The sequence below is a fragment of the Brassica napus genome, chromosome A7, assembly GCF_020379485.1.
Source record: "Brassica napus cultivar Da-Ae chromosome A7, Da-Ae, whole genome shotgun sequence".
In the NCBI taxonomy this organism is placed as follows: Eukaryota; Viridiplantae; Streptophyta; class Magnoliopsida; order Brassicales; family Brassicaceae; genus Brassica; species Brassica napus.
In genome coordinates this window covers 17,684,929-17,700,029 of record NC_063440.1, presented here as the reverse complement: position 1 = coordinate 17,700,029, position 15,101 = coordinate 17,684,929, and the positions used below count along the sequence as shown (strand labels likewise).

The 15,101-nt window shown below is 39.7% G+C and overlaps 2 protein-coding genes across 4 annotated transcripts; both read left to right on the top strand.

The window, feature by feature from the left end:
* The first annotated feature begins 440 nt into the window (after positions 1-440).
* Positions 441-2,429, top strand: LOC106353223 (SUMO-conjugating enzyme SCE1-like). The gene is made up of 5 exons (XM_013792932.3): positions 441-701; positions 790-873; positions 1,675-1,827; positions 1,916-2,029; positions 2,113-2,429. Exons 1-5 carry the CDS (start codon positions 633-635, stop codon positions 2,173-2,175), a joined length of 483 nt encoding a protein of 160 aa, XP_013648386.1. The 5' UTR covers positions 441-632; the 3' UTR covers positions 2,176-2,429.
* A 3,766-nt stretch (positions 2,430-6,195) lies between these two features.
* LOC106353224 (transcription factor bHLH60) lies at positions 6,196-9,683 on the top strand. Of its 3 annotated transcripts, none has more exons than XM_048737066.1 (6): positions 6,196-6,960; positions 7,047-7,166; positions 7,248-7,313; positions 8,252-8,320; positions 8,459-8,530; positions 8,707-9,072. In XM_048737066.1, exons 1-6 carry the CDS (start codon positions 6,502-6,504, stop codon positions 8,902-8,904), a joined length of 984 nt encoding a protein of 327 aa, XP_048593023.1. In that variant the 5' UTR covers positions 6,196-6,501; the 3' UTR covers positions 8,905-9,072. The 3 variants fall into 3 exon arrangements, with proteins under 3 accessions (XP_048593023.1, XP_048593024.1, XP_013648388.2); XM_048737067.1 differs by having other exon boundaries at positions 6,206-6,960; positions 8,717-8,969; XM_013792934.3 differs by lacking the exon at positions 8,707-9,072 and adding an exon at positions 9,246-9,683 and having other exon boundaries at positions 6,224-6,960.
* The last annotated feature ends 5,418 nt before the right edge of the window (positions 9,684-15,101 follow it).

The window sequence follows — 15,101 nt, the reverse complement described above, 5'->3', positions numbered from 1 at the left end:
GGTACATGACATAAGATAAGCTAGAATCATTTTTATACAAAACGGTTTGATGATGGTTCAGAAAATTAGCTTAAATTATATTTCTACCTAACTATTTCATTTCACAAATCAGTTTTGATCATATACCATTTATAACCAACCAAATTGATTTTGAGATGCTGCACCCACCACCACGAATCAATACTAGGGAGAATAATTGAAGGGAGGTGAAGAAGTAAATGGGCCCTAAGTTGCTTTTATGGGCCACGTGAAAAATGGGATAGGTTAATAGGTTATGGTAGGGAGAGAATCTTTTGGTAGCTTTATTGGGTTATCCTCGCGTAGGTTTCACGCTATCCATTGACTTCTTCTTTAAGCTTTTTTTTCTTTTTTTCTTTTATTTATTATTTAAAAGAATAATTGACCGGTCAATTAAATTAAAGGAGCAAAGGAAGTAGGACGAAAGGACATTAACTCGCCGCGAAATCTGGACCGTACGATTCTCCGACTACCTAAGGGGCAAATCCGTAACTTCGCTTCTTCGTCTTCTTCGATTTATATAGAGCGATAGAGAGCGAGATTGATTGGCGAGCTTCAGAGAGAGAGAAGCAGTGATTGTAAAGAGAGTTGTTGAGAGAGAAGCAGAGAGAGAGATGGCTAGTGGAATCGCTCGTGGTCGTTTGGCGGAGGAGAGGAAATCGTGGAGGAAGAATCATCCTCACGTTCGTGTTTTTCTTCTCCAATTTCAAATTTTGATCCTTGGGCATGTGTTTATGGTTATCTGATTGAACTTTTTGATTGTGAAATTAGGGTTTTGTGGCGAAGCCTGAGACTGGGCCCGATGGGTCTGTGAATCTAATGGTGTGGCATTGCACTATCCCTGGTAAAGCCGGTGTAAGTGTATAAACAGCTCATATGTGTGTGTCAGCTTCTAATTACTAGTAGAGAAGCAAATGGTGAAGTTAGGGTAGTTAATATCTCTGGTTTTGTTCTGTTAAGTCTGTTGCTGTTCGTGTTTTGATGCTTTACGTGTAAAGTTCTTCCCTTTCTTCTTTGTATTTGCTGTTTGTTTCTCCTATTCCTTTGTTTGAACATGGAACAATTGAAAGATTGTTTTTTTTTTGTATATGGTTAGGAGAAAAGAGTTATTTTTTCGTTGCTTTTGATCTTCTGAACTGGTGTTATAAAAATGTGTTCTTGAAGATGTCTTAGCTGTTGGACCTAGTTCAGCGCTAATCGTTCTTTTAGTATTATGTATAGTTAAGTTCTTCCCTTTTTCTCTGTGATTCATGTTTGTTTCTCTTATATGGTTTATTCTTTTGCTTAAACATATAAGAATGGACGTTTATGTTTTTTTGTAAATGCTTATCAGGAGAAAAAATGTTTTTTTTTTCTTTGCAATTGATGTTCTAAACTGGTGTGTAAAAATGTGTTCTTGAAGGTGTCGTAGAATTTTAACTCTGATGTGTATCTTGCTTAGCTTTTCGACCTGGTTTATCGTTAATCATTCTTTTTGGTATTGTACATAGCTAAGTTAACAATACACTGCAGACTGATTGTGAAGGTGAATTCTTTGTGAATGTTAGTAGCTGCTGTAACCACATTGTTTATCTTCACTCTGGACATAATCTGAACCTTACGTTCTTGATTTTGAACTATATTTTACTCATATAGAGAATTTACTTGACACTGCAGACTGATTGGGAAGGTGGATTCTTTCCATTAACGATGCACTTCAGCGAGGACTATCCGAGCAAGCCTCCCAAATGCAAATTCCCACCAGGCTTTTTCCACCCTAATGTTTATCCATCTGGAACCGTCTGTCTCTCAATCCTTAACGAAGATTCCGTGAGTACTCTTTTTCTTTTTTCTTTTACATTTCTCCATGACCAAATCACCATCCTCAAGTTCTTTGTTGATATGGTTATGTTGATAGGGGTGGAGACCAGCCATCACTGTGAAGCAGATTCTTGTCGGTATTCAGGATTTACTTGACACGCCTAATCCTGCTGACCCTGCACAGACTGATGGTTACCATCTCTTCATTCAGGTACAGTCTCTCATGAAACATAGGAACCAAGAGATTGCGAACTTTATTCTGATGGGATTCAATTTTGATGAAAAAATATGCAGGATGCAGTTGAGTACAAGAAGAGGGTTAAGCTGCAGTCCAAGCAGTATCCTCCCATTGTCTAGAAACCTTCGAAGGGAACACCAAATCTGATGACAAACCTCTGAATCTTTTGTGGTTTTTGTGATTGTGTTTAAATGTTGTTGGGTGAATGAAAACTCCTCATTTTGCCACCTTTGAGACACTACTAGAATCTCTATTATTTTCGGAAAAAAACAATCATCTTTTTTTTTCTCTCTCTGTTAACTGTTAATATTCTTGGTACTGATTCAGTTGGTGTTTGCTTCAGTATATTATACATTAATTATGTTGTCTGGTCCATTTCTAACCAAGCTCAACCTGATGTCTTATTTTTCTCAAGACTAGCGAATCTTTTAATTTGGGAAATGAAAACTACTTCTCACACTTGCATAGTTGTCTGACGTAAATTACGTGCTTGCAAGTGTTCTTAACTGTGCTTACTAGTGTTTTTAATTGTTCTCTGAAACTCTTAGATAATTAGCAAAAATCATGGTTGATATCGAAAATCAATATATGGAAATACAGGAGGCGAATTAATATCAAAAGACTTATACCAATATGCAAGTTGAATTTTTGATAAGCCGTGCACTGGAAAATGGCTTTATCAAAAATTCAACTTGCAAGCACAGTTATGAACCATGGCTTTATGCAACCAGATGGCTTTATCAAAAATTCAACTTGAAATAACGAAAACTAAAGGCACTGGAAATATTTGTTGTTGTTATTATTAATTCTTCTGAAAATTTTATATAATTATTCTATTATCAATAAAAACATGCTATGCAAACAACAGTTTGTGGGTTTATATGCCTACACAAGTATGTTCATTTTTTAAAGAAACTATGTCAAACAAAAAAAAATTATTCAAAATGATTTTCAATCTCATTAAACTGATAACAAATTTAAAATTCTAATTCTTTATTCAAAAGTTTAGTCATTTTAGTTCATCCAAATAGGCCTGACCAACAACAATTTTGTATCACACTGAACAAATTCTCTTAAGAGAGCCCACAAGCATTGAGAATTTTATATTATAACGATTTGACAATGTACAAGCCCACAAGCTGAACACAATTACAAAGATGGTGGTATACAAACCCCGCGAAACTTAAGTCGGTGGACGATATGAAAGTCCGCAGAATCTAAAGCCCACACATGGGAAGCAAGTCAAAACAACAAGAACAAACAACACAACAACGATTCAATGCTAGAAAGCTAAGCCTAAGCATAAAGGATCAAACCAACTAAAAGCTTAACTAGAACCACAAAAGACATGATGCACAGTTGAAACCGAACTTCTCAATTCACCCTCGCTACATCATGTCATTGCGCTGTCGAAGCCGTTAGTTCCCTTCGAAGCAACCAAAACCCTCTTTACCGGAACGGCCATAGATGTTACTGAGCCACTCATACGCAAAGCGGAGATATATGTTCTGAAACGGAAGCTCTTTTAAAAAACCTCAAAACAGTTGTGAAATATTCTCTCCATATATGTTAGGGCAATTGTCAATAATAGCACATTTTTAAGTTTATGTCTCAAAAATAGCACTAGAAGGAGAAAGTCACAAAAATGACATTCATTAAAGGGTAAAATATTCATAATACCCTTGGTTTAAAATTAAATAAACAAACAAAAATAAATAAAATAAAAATAAAAAAATAAAAAAAAAAAGAAATTTTTTTTATAGTTTCAGATTACATGTTTTCAGATTCGAAATTTTTATAAATTTTTTTTGAAATTTTTTTTATTTTTTTTTTCAAATTTTCTTTTTATAATTTAAAAATACTTTTTGAAACTGTTTTTAAAATTTTTATTTTTTATTTTAGTATTTATTTTTTATAAAATTTTAAACCCTAATTCCAAAACCCCACTCCTTAACTCTAAACCATAAGGTTTGGATTAATTAACCCAAGGGGTATAAGTGTATATTTACCTCTTTAATGAAACCTATTTTTGTGACTTTGAGCCTTGAGTGCTACTTTGGGAACAAAAACTTGGTTTAGTGCTATTTTAGTCATTTTCTCATATATGTTACTCTATATTCATTTTTTAGTTATTAACTAAATTATATTAAATTATTAATAATATACCTATTAGATACTTTGAGAAGATATTACATAATACTGATACTCTTACAAACCAAGAATCTAATATTTGTTTTTTTGACAAAAATGTAAATATCGTTAGCAATAATGCAATGAAAGTTTGATTACAAGAGATCTTGCAATCCCATTTTGCCCAACAGCATAATTTTGATTACAAGAGATCTTGAATTATCCAAAATCTAAAAATATAATTAAAAAAAAGATAATTTCTATATATATATATATATATATTGTATTGTTATCTAAAAAAATATTTTAGTAAAACTTTAAAAACATAAATTATATAATTAAAATATAATTTAAAAAAGAGATAACTTCTGTATATATATTGTATTGTTATCTGAAAAAGTCTATAAGTAAAAAGTTAAAAACATAAATTATATAACTAAATATTAATTAAATAAAATTCTTAATTATATAATTAAAAATAGAATATTGAATTATCCAAAATCTAAAAATATAATAAAAAAGATAATTTCTATATATATATATATTGTATTGTTATCTGAAAAAAATATTTTAGTAAAACGCTAAAAACATAAATTATATAATTAAATCTTAATCAAATAATTTTTTTAATTATATAATTAAAAATATAATATTGAGTTATTTTAACATTTATTTTAGTAATGAATATAGTGTACAAAGAACTTTTCAAAAATTTATGAAAATGTTTAAGCCCGCATCGCGGGCAAAATACCTAGTGTACTATTATGTTTCGAGAAAACTGCATTTTATAAGTACTTTAAACTTTTATGATCAGTCTTTGTCTATTCTGCACATTGATAAAGACTTTAGCATATTTCAGATTCGGTTTGACCTCTAGAATTCAAATAAAAACAGAAAAAGTGTCGTGTATACTTCAACATATCTTATATATATATATTCGACCATAATGTAAATATATGAATGCGTATAACATTCTGTATTGTACGTATCACGTATGTCATGGTTGGTAAAATAATTGGCTACGAAGTCTACACATCGATCTCTCAACTCTAAAGAAGCAATGGACGTTCTGAGAGTAAGTAACGTTGCCAAATTTGAAATGCCAAATTGATTGAGACTTTACTACTGCTACACCGACCTTATGCACCAAGAAGTGATGAAAGCGATTTAAAATCATAAACCATTTTCCAATTTTCTAATATTTGTGTTCTTAACTTTTTATTTGTTATCAGCTTGAATGTTTGAATCGTTGTTTATTTCATGTGCTGCAAATTTAACTATCAATCGGAGAATTTTTCTTAACACTTAAACTAAGTTTCGTAATCTTTTAAATTTAAGAGTGTTCAAATCAAAATACATAAGGCTTTGCCATTAAAAAAAAAAATTTCAAAAAGCTTTCATACTTGTTTGAAACTAGGTTTCATTCGGATATTAAAAATTTTCATGTGGATTTTGAATCGGGTCTTTCCAAGTCAAAATGAGTTTAGCTTTGATATATAGAAATCTCCAAATATCCAAAAACTAATGTATTTGAGACCGATTTGGACATTTGTAATAAAAGTAACAATTTTAACCGATTCAGTTCGGGTATTTTAAGTTTAAACTAAAAATAATCTAAAAATAATCAAATAACCAAAGTAATCATATTACTCTATTTGATTCTTGCTCCGTTCTAATATATAAAAACCTAAAAAATATTTAAAAACTTTTACAATTAATTATATTACGACACATATAAAATATAAGTATATGATATTTTTTTTAATCAATTTATACAAAAGGAAAAAAATAGCACCCGCATAGGCATAGGCATGCTGTTCAATCTCTGTATTAAAAATTGTAATCATGGTGAAGCCCAAAATGGCCAACTAATTATCCATCAGGATCCAACAAAAAAAAAAGTAAATTTTTCTTGGGTTAAAAACCGTACCGTACGGTACCGGTACGATAACAAAAACTGGTTTACACCTCTCTCTCTCTATCTCTATCTCTATCGAACAGTGTCTTCTTCTCCACTAGCTAACGTTGCTTTCGTCCCTACTCAAATTAGCTACGGAGTTTTTTTTTTATCTCTCAGACAAGACAGAGACAGAGACAGAGACAGAGAGAGAGAAACAGAGTCTCTCTTAAAAACAACAATACCTTCTTGGGGAAAGCTCTGTAAGAAAGAAAGACTGAACTTCTCAGACTCTTTGGCCGCCGTTGACGCACCTTCCTCGCCGGCGATATATGCTCGCTTACTGACAAATTTCAAACCTTTATCTACTCAACCCTCTCTCTCCTTCTTCTGAGATTGAGGCGGTGAGCTTCCGTTTATGGATCTGACCGGAGAATTTGGAGCTAGATCCGACAGAGGTGAACGGTGCCGGGAAGTTACAGGGCTTGAATCGCTTCATCTCGGAGATGAATTTCGACAATTAGCGCTACCTCCGGAGAACACCGGCGGGTTCACGGCGTTGCTTGAGCTTCCGCCTACACAAGCCGTAAACCTTCTCCGTTTCACTGATTCGCCGTCTTCTTCTTCTCAAGCGGCGGCCGTCACCGGAATCGCTCCAACACCGCCGCTTCACTCTTACGGGACATTGACTTTTCCTTCTAACTCACTCCTCATGGAGCGAGCAGCTCGTTTCTCCACTGAGCATCAGCAAAACGGTAACGTTTCCGGTACGAGCTCGGTACCTTCCAACTCCAGCGTCAAAACCGAGCCTGCTGAGACCGATTCATCTCAAGCCGTGAACAGTCGATCTGGCAAGAGGAAAGATTCCGACAAGAAGGTGAGAGAGTCAGACACACTTTTGGTTTTCTTTTACATTTGTTTCCAGAACAGTGAGTGATTCATGTCCAATAATAACATGTCTAGGCTAAAAGCTCGACGAAGAAGAAGAAGAACAAAAGCTCTGAAGAGAACGAGAAGCTGCCTTATGTTCATGTTAGAGCTCGCCGTGGTCAAGCAACCGATAGCCATAGCTTAGCAGAACGAGTAACTTTTGCATCTTTCACAAAGTTTTGATCTTAATCAGCTGATTAATCGCTAATTCATCACTAAACATTTGTATTATAGGCAAGAAGAGAGAAGATTAATGCACGAATGAAGTTGTTACAAGAACTTGTCCCAGGCTGTGATAAGGTTTGTCTCTTAGATATTAGCGTGTAATCAACATACATGCTACTTAATCATTTGGTGCTTAACCACATAATATTTCCTTAATAGATTCACCTTAAAAAGTTAGAATATACTATTATATATATTTTTATGAAGAAAAGTGGTTTTCTAGTGTACCAAATATCTCAACTTTATTATTTAAGGTTAAAAATAGTCACAGGGAGATGATTGGAGATGGCTTTTATCGAATTCTTTTTCCTCTTCTCACAAAGTGTGTTCATTGAGCTTGATGGATTAGTATTATACTAATGAAGAGAATGTGACCTTTAGAAATGGGGATGCTAGCTGTAATGTGCCATTAAGGTTTTGGGTTTAGGGGACAGGTTTTGGTGGATCAAAGTGTGTTTTGGGGTCCATCTTTTGGTTGATAAGTGGGAAAAGAAAGTTGCAAGCTTGGTGTGGAAGGTGAGGAAGGGGTAGTATCGTCTCTAACACGTTAGGTATCTAAGACAATGACTCTTCGGAGATCCTTTACAAAAAATGATATTGCTTTGAGTCCCCACACATACCTAATTAGTTGGAAACATGGATGTGACACTCCCCCTAGACAGCTAATTTAATCAACTGGTGTTAGAAGTTAGCAGCAATTATTGGTGAGATGGATTGAGATGATGTTATGCAAACATCAGTGTTTGTTAGTTTTGTTTTGTATTTATTGGTGAGCTGTGAGGACTTTGATTGATTGTTCCATGAACCACCACTAGAGTTACTTTTGAAACTTGGTAAATTTTTAACTTAGATTATAGGGTCATCCTCTTGCATGTTTTTTGGAGTATTCTTCTCTTTGAAATATTGAATACTCTTTAACAAATAGGTAGCTGCTTAGGAAGGTGTTGGTTGTGTGAAAGCAAGTGTGAACCTAATATGAATCCTAAGCTTACCAGAAAGTCTTTGGCTTGCAGATTCAAGGTACAGCTTTGGTGCTGGATGAAATCATTAACCATGTCCAGTCTTTACAACGTCAAGTAGAGGTGAGACTTTCCGTGGTCCAGTTTTGTTCTTTATATATTGTACAATAGCCTTTAAAGACACAGCCAAAAGGTCAACTCAAAACAGTTTGGAAATGTGTGGCACAATCTCATCAAATTGTAACTTGTTTTTTTCCACAGATGCTATCAATGAGACTTGCTTCAGTAAACCCCAGAATCGACTTCAATCTAGACACCATATTGGCTTCAGAAGTAAGTATCTTCTACTTACATCCTTCTTATACATAAGCATTTGTTTCTCATTTGAGTAAACCATAGGAAACTCAGACCTTATGCATAAGCATTTATTTCTCACACAATACTTACATCCTTCTTATACCTCTTTTAGTAGCTTCTAGGTTATTTATTGATACAAACATTAAACTCAGACCATTTTAGAGCATGGCATAGGAAGATCAACGTCTAGTCTTATGAAGAAAACTCAGGAAAATAAATACACAACACACACCCACGCACACTCTGCAAAATTACAGCACACAAACACCTTAGTGGGCCAGAACTCGGACCACCATTGTTCAGTAAACCTTTCTGTGTCGTCTGTGATTCATGTCAGATGTGTATATTGATGAGATTTGATAGATTTTTATTTTATTTTAATTATCCCTCAGTAATGTCTGTGGGTCTCTTCCAACGATTTGGTTGTTTCAAAGTTTTTTCTTTTTTTTTTCACCTATATAATCTCATAATCACCTGTGGATTCTACCTAACGTTAATAAATGCTCTCTCTTTCTGCTTACAGCTTGTACATTACATACCAATAAATAGCTAGGGTCCCTCTCATTAAGCCTTGTTCTTTTACCATTATAATAACACAGCAACTAGAGTTGACTTCCTTGACTAGATTAAGATGTCTATGAATGAATGATCCCTGAGCTGATATCTTTTCCGGGTTTGGCTTCTTTTTTAGAACGGTTCCTTAATGGATGGGAGCTTCAACGGTACAGCAATGCAGGTTGCTTGGCCGCATCAAGTGACTGAGACCGAACAGTCCTATCATCACCGGCAACTGCAACAACCGCAACAATGGCCTTTTGATGGCTTGAACCAGCGGGCTTGGGGAAAAGAAGAGGATCAAGATCATGGCCAATGACCACAACAGTTTGATGGTGGGTTCTGCTAATTTGCACCCAGATCAGGTCAAAATGTAGTTTTAAGTTTGGGGAAAAACGATAATAGATTATGAATGTGTATGTATATATATCGTGTAAGCTTTGTATACAAATAGATATCTGTTAAGAAGGTATCTGTTATGGGTTATTTGAGAAAACAGAGATTGTATAGATTCGAAAAAGGTTTACAGGACTAGAGAGACTTTTCTATAGAGATCTCTCTACTCCCTTTACAAGACTGATCAAATCTCTTGATGCCTCTCACAATACAATCCTCTCTCCTTAAATAAACGACAATAACCGACTACTAGCAATCCCAACATGTCACGTGGGCCGTTGGGCAAGATCTCCAGCTCACCAACGATTATTCCTTATTCCTCTCCTCCGTACTCTTCACGTGACTTCCCCTTGCACGTGCTTACTTGGACACGTCACTGCCCTCTCCCACCTCGTTCTGCTGAGTCATCTTCTTCCTTCTTACGTACTCAAAAAGCACAGGAGGGCATGAGACCTCATGACTAACATTACTCCCCTCAGCGAAATTGACCTTGTCCTCAAGGTCAAACTCTGGAAACTGCCCCTGAATGACCTTCTTCCATTCCCACGAGCTCTCATACGATGGCAATCCTTTCCACAGAATCAACACTTCCTCTTGTTTAGAACTCGGATTCACACGTGTGCCCAGCACTTTCTCAGGTTGAGCTTCCAATATTCCCTCTGCTGTGAGTTGTGCCGGTAGCGACATTGTGGGGTTGTCGTCGCCCACGGCCTTCTTAAGCTGTGATACATGAAAGGTGGGATGTATCTTAGCTCCCTCTGGTAACTTGAGACGGTAAGCCACCTTTCCCACCCTTGCTAACACTTCATAAGGCCCGTAAAAACGAGCAGACAACTTCTCATTGTTTCTTCTGGCTAGTGTCTGCTGTCGATATGGCCTGATCTTGAGATACACTCTGTCACCCACCTCAAACTCTACCTCCCGGCGATGCCCATCTACCTGTTTCTTCATCACCTGTTGAGCGTGATGAATATGCTCTTTCAACAAAGCCAACATACCATCACGTTCTACCAACTTACCCTCCAAATCCGCATTTGATGTCGATCCTGTCTCATACTTTAGAAGAGATGGAGGATCTCGCCCATAGACTGCTTTGAACGGAGTCATCTTGATAGCGGAGTGGAACGAGGAATTGTAGCACAACTCCGCCCACGCCAGATACTTCGCCCAAGCTTTCGGTTTATCACTTGTATAGCATCTCAAGTATGTCTCAACTCCTCTGTTTGTCACCTCTGTCTGACCGTCTGACTGTGGATGATACGCCGTACTCATACACAAAGAAGTGCCAGCCAAACGGAACAGTTCTTTCCAAAACTGACTGGTGAAAACCTTGTCTCGATCCGAGACTATCGTCTTAGGAAATCCATGAAGCTTCACCACCTCTTGTATGAATAATGCAGCCACTTCTGTCGCCGTAAAGGGATGACGGAGTTTGATAAAGTGAGCGTACTTAGATAACCTGTCAATCACCACCAGGATTGAGTTGTACCCCTCAGATTTTGGCAACCCTTCGATGAAGTCCATAGCCACATCTTCCCATACCTCCTCTGGGATGCTCAGCGGTTGCAGTAAACCACCCGGTGCTAGGGTCGAGTACTTATGACGCTGACACACCGAACACTCCGCTACATACTTCCGTATATCTCCCAACATACCGGTCCAGTAGAATAGATCACTGATCTTCTTCTGTGTTCGTTGAACTCCTCCATGTCCGCCCATTACTCCATCATGTAACTCCCTCAATATGACCCCAACCAGTGATGATGTTTTTGGAAGGACCAGTTTTCCTCGACGCAACAATCTTCCCTGCACCACGGTATAGTCAGGATGACTACCGGGAACATTGCTGACTTCCTGCTTCAACTGTTGCAGTCCTGGATCAAGAGACAACTCCTTCTCCACATCTTGTAGTTGTATAGCGGTGGGTATCGACAGAGCCGATAATTCTGTCGTCATGCCCCTGCGTGAAAGAGCATCTGCAGCCTTATTCTCAAGACCCGGTTTGTACTGGATGTCGAAGTCAAACCCCAAGAGTTTCGACAGCCACCTTTGATACTCCATGTTTATCTCCCTTTGTTCCAACAAGAACTTCAAGCTCTTCTGGTCTGTTCGCACCAGAAACTTCCTCCCAAGTAGGTAATGGCGCCATTTTTGTATTGCGAATACGATGGCCATTAGCTCGCGCTCGTATACTGACTTGAGTTGTTGTCGCTCAGAAAGAGCTTGGCTGAAGAAGGCTATGGGCCGCTGGTTCTGCATGAGAACCGCCCCTAAGCCCTTTCCCGATGCATCAGATTCAATCACGAACTGCTCCCCAAAGTCCGGTAACGCCAAAACGGGAACTGTAGTCATAGCTTCCTTCAACAAGTGGAACGCTCTCCCCGCCGCCTCATTCCAACAAAACTTATCTTTCTTAAGCAACTCGGTCATTGGTTTCGCAATCATCCCATACTTCTGAACAAACTTCCTATAGTAGCCGGTAAGACCCAAGAAGCCCCTCAGATCCTTCACGCTGCGAGGAATTGGCCACTCAGTCATTGCCACTATCTTGCTTTTATCAGCTTCCACCCCGTTGGCTGATATCACATGCCCCAAGTACTCGATGCTCGCACACCCAAATTCGCATTTCTTCTCATTGGCAAACAGTGTGTGTTGTTGTAGCTTCTCTAGCACCAAGCTCAAGTGGGTCTCATGCTCTTGCTGACTCCTACTGAAAACCAGTATGTCGTCAAAGAACACTAGTACGAATCTCCGGAGATATGGTCGGAATACATCGTTCATTAGCGCCTGAAACGTTGCTGGTGCGTTTGAGAGTCCAAAGGGCATTACCAGAAACTCATAATGTCCGTCATGGGTTCGAAATGCCGTCTTCGGGATGTCTTCTTCCTTCACCCTTATTTGATGATAGCCTGATCGTAGGTCCAGCTTGGAGAAGACCACTGCTCCATTCAGTTCGTCCAACAGCTGGTCGATCATTGGTATGGGATAGCTATCCATCACCGTGACTTTGTTCAGTGCACGGTAGTCTACACAAAAACGCCAACTTCCGTCTTTCTTCTTCACCAGAAGAACTGTACTTGAGAAGGGACTGATACTCTCTTGAATAATCCCCGCCTTCAGCATCAAAGTTACCTGCTTCTCAATCTCTTCTTTTTGAGCGTGAGGGTACCGGAAGGGCCGAACACTTACTGGGTTACTTCCCTGCTCCAGCGTGATCGCGTGCTCCTTCCCTCTCGAGGGAGGCAGCCCTTTTGGTTCCTCAAACACTCGCTGATAGCGAGCTATCAGCCTCTGCAACCCTTCCGGAACTCTCTTCTTTTCTTTACTCTCCGTCTCCACTGCTCTACACTCCACCACGAAACTCAACTCATTCTGATCCAACACCTTCTTCAGAGCCTTGAATGAGATTTCAGAGCTGCAAATGTCTGGTTCACCTTGTAACGTTATCATTTTTCCCTCCCTTGGTATCTTCATTGTCTGTAGTTTCCAATTAACTCTCATCTCGCCCAGCGTCTCGAGCCATTGGATTCCCAGTATGATGTCGACATTATTGAGCTCCAAAGGCAGGAAGTCGGAGGTAACCGAGTATCCCTGCATCTTTAGAGTCACGTCTCTGCAAATGCCTCCCCCTCTCACTGGTTCTCCCGACCCCGTGATGACCCCATAGCTTCGGGTTTCTTCGGCCAACAACCCCGGATGTCTCATCAACCGGTAGTCAATGAAGTTGTGCGTAGCTCCGCTGTCTATCAACACGATGAGCTGTACTTCATTGATTGTCCCGCGAAGTTTAATAGTTCGAGGTGAGGATATCCCCATCGCCGACTTCGTGGACAGGGCGGCGCACTCTGCGAACTCCGCCGCCTCCTCCTCTTCTTCTTCCCCAACTTCCTCATCCTCGTCCTTCCCCCCTTCGTCATCTCCTTGAACCACCAGTATCATCAGCTCCTTGTTGGGGCAATCACGCCTCGAGTGCGATTTGCCCCCACATTGGAAACAGAGCCCCTCCACCTTGTAACGAGCAAACTCAGTTGGTGACAATCGCCGGAATGGCGCTCTGCCTCTCCCTGCGTTAGCAGGATTCGGCGCCGTCTGCTTCTTTTCCTCATTTTTGGGCTTGTCGTACTCTCGAGTGGTATTGGGCCTTGAACTGTTATTGGGCCCAGATCCCCCACCAAAGCTCGTTCCGCTCTTCAACGCTACCGTTGACGACCCCGACGAACTGCTTCCCTTAAACCCCTTCCCGGAACGAGATTCCGACGACGGATCTGCGTACCCAACCCATTCTTCCACAAGCTTTGCGACGCTCATCATCTTCCGCAAACTTCTGGGCTCCATCAACTTAACCCCCGCTTTGATTTGAGGTTTTAAACCAATCATAAACGCCGTCTCCAACATAGTATCCGACACCTCCGGTGCGTTGGATGCCAGCGATATGAAATCCTTGATGTACTCCCTCACGGTACCTTCTTGCTTCAACGTCATCAACCGTTCACGAGCAGAGATGTCGTGAGTCGTGGAGAACTGCTCCAACACACGGTATTTCATCTGTTCCCAGCTCACAAATGGGTTCCGATCTCGCTCCCACCGAAACCACATCAGTGCATCATCGTCAAAACACGTCCCCACCGCGCGTAACTTCCTTTCTTCCGATAGCTCTCCCATCTCAAAGTACTGCTCCACTCGCAAAACCCAACTCTCCGGATTTTCTCCGTTGAAGACGGGTATCTTCAGCTTCCGCGTCAGGAAGTCAGATCCGTCTTCTGTTTGTGGCCACTGACGATCAGGGTGGCTCAACGGGTTGTTACGTCCTCCGTACTCCATCTCATGTCTCGTCTCCCCGACCCTCGTGACCGTCTCCGATCGTAACCCTGACGCACCAGGACGGAAGAGATCGCTCTGATCCTCCTCTGTCTCGATCTGTTTGCCAGGACGCTGGGTGGGTTGCGACTCCTCTTCCTCCATCTGCTTCTTCAGCGATGTTTGGAACAAAAGCGCAAACTCCTTCTTTCGAGCTTCTTCGCTTTCATCCCATCGCTTCTCCAAACGTTCTATCACACTCATACGGCTTTGGATCTCTTTCAGGCTCTCCTTCAGATCCTCCACCGTTTGCTCGACCGCTCCGATCTTACTCACTTCGTCTCTCATGTTCACCAACGCAGCATCGACATCAGGTTTCTTCGTAGGGGCCATCGATTCCCAGTAAAGAAAGGCTCTGATACCAAGTTGTTATGGGTTATTTGAGAAAACAGAGATTGTATAGATTCGAAAAAGGTTTACAGGACTAGAGAGACTTTTCTATAGGGATCTCTCTACTCCCTTTACAAGACTGATCAAATCTCTTGATGCCTCTCACAATACAATCCTCTCTCCTTAAATAAACGACAATAACCGACTACTAGCAATCCCAACATGTCACGTGGGCCGTTGGGCAAGATCTCCAGCTCACCAACGATTATTCCTTATTCCTTTCCTCCGTACTCTTCACATGACTTCCCCTTGCACGTGCTTACTTGGACACGTCACTGCCCTCTCCCACCTCGTTCTGCTGAGTCATCTTCTTCCTTCTTACGTACTCAAAAAGCACAGGAGGGCGTGA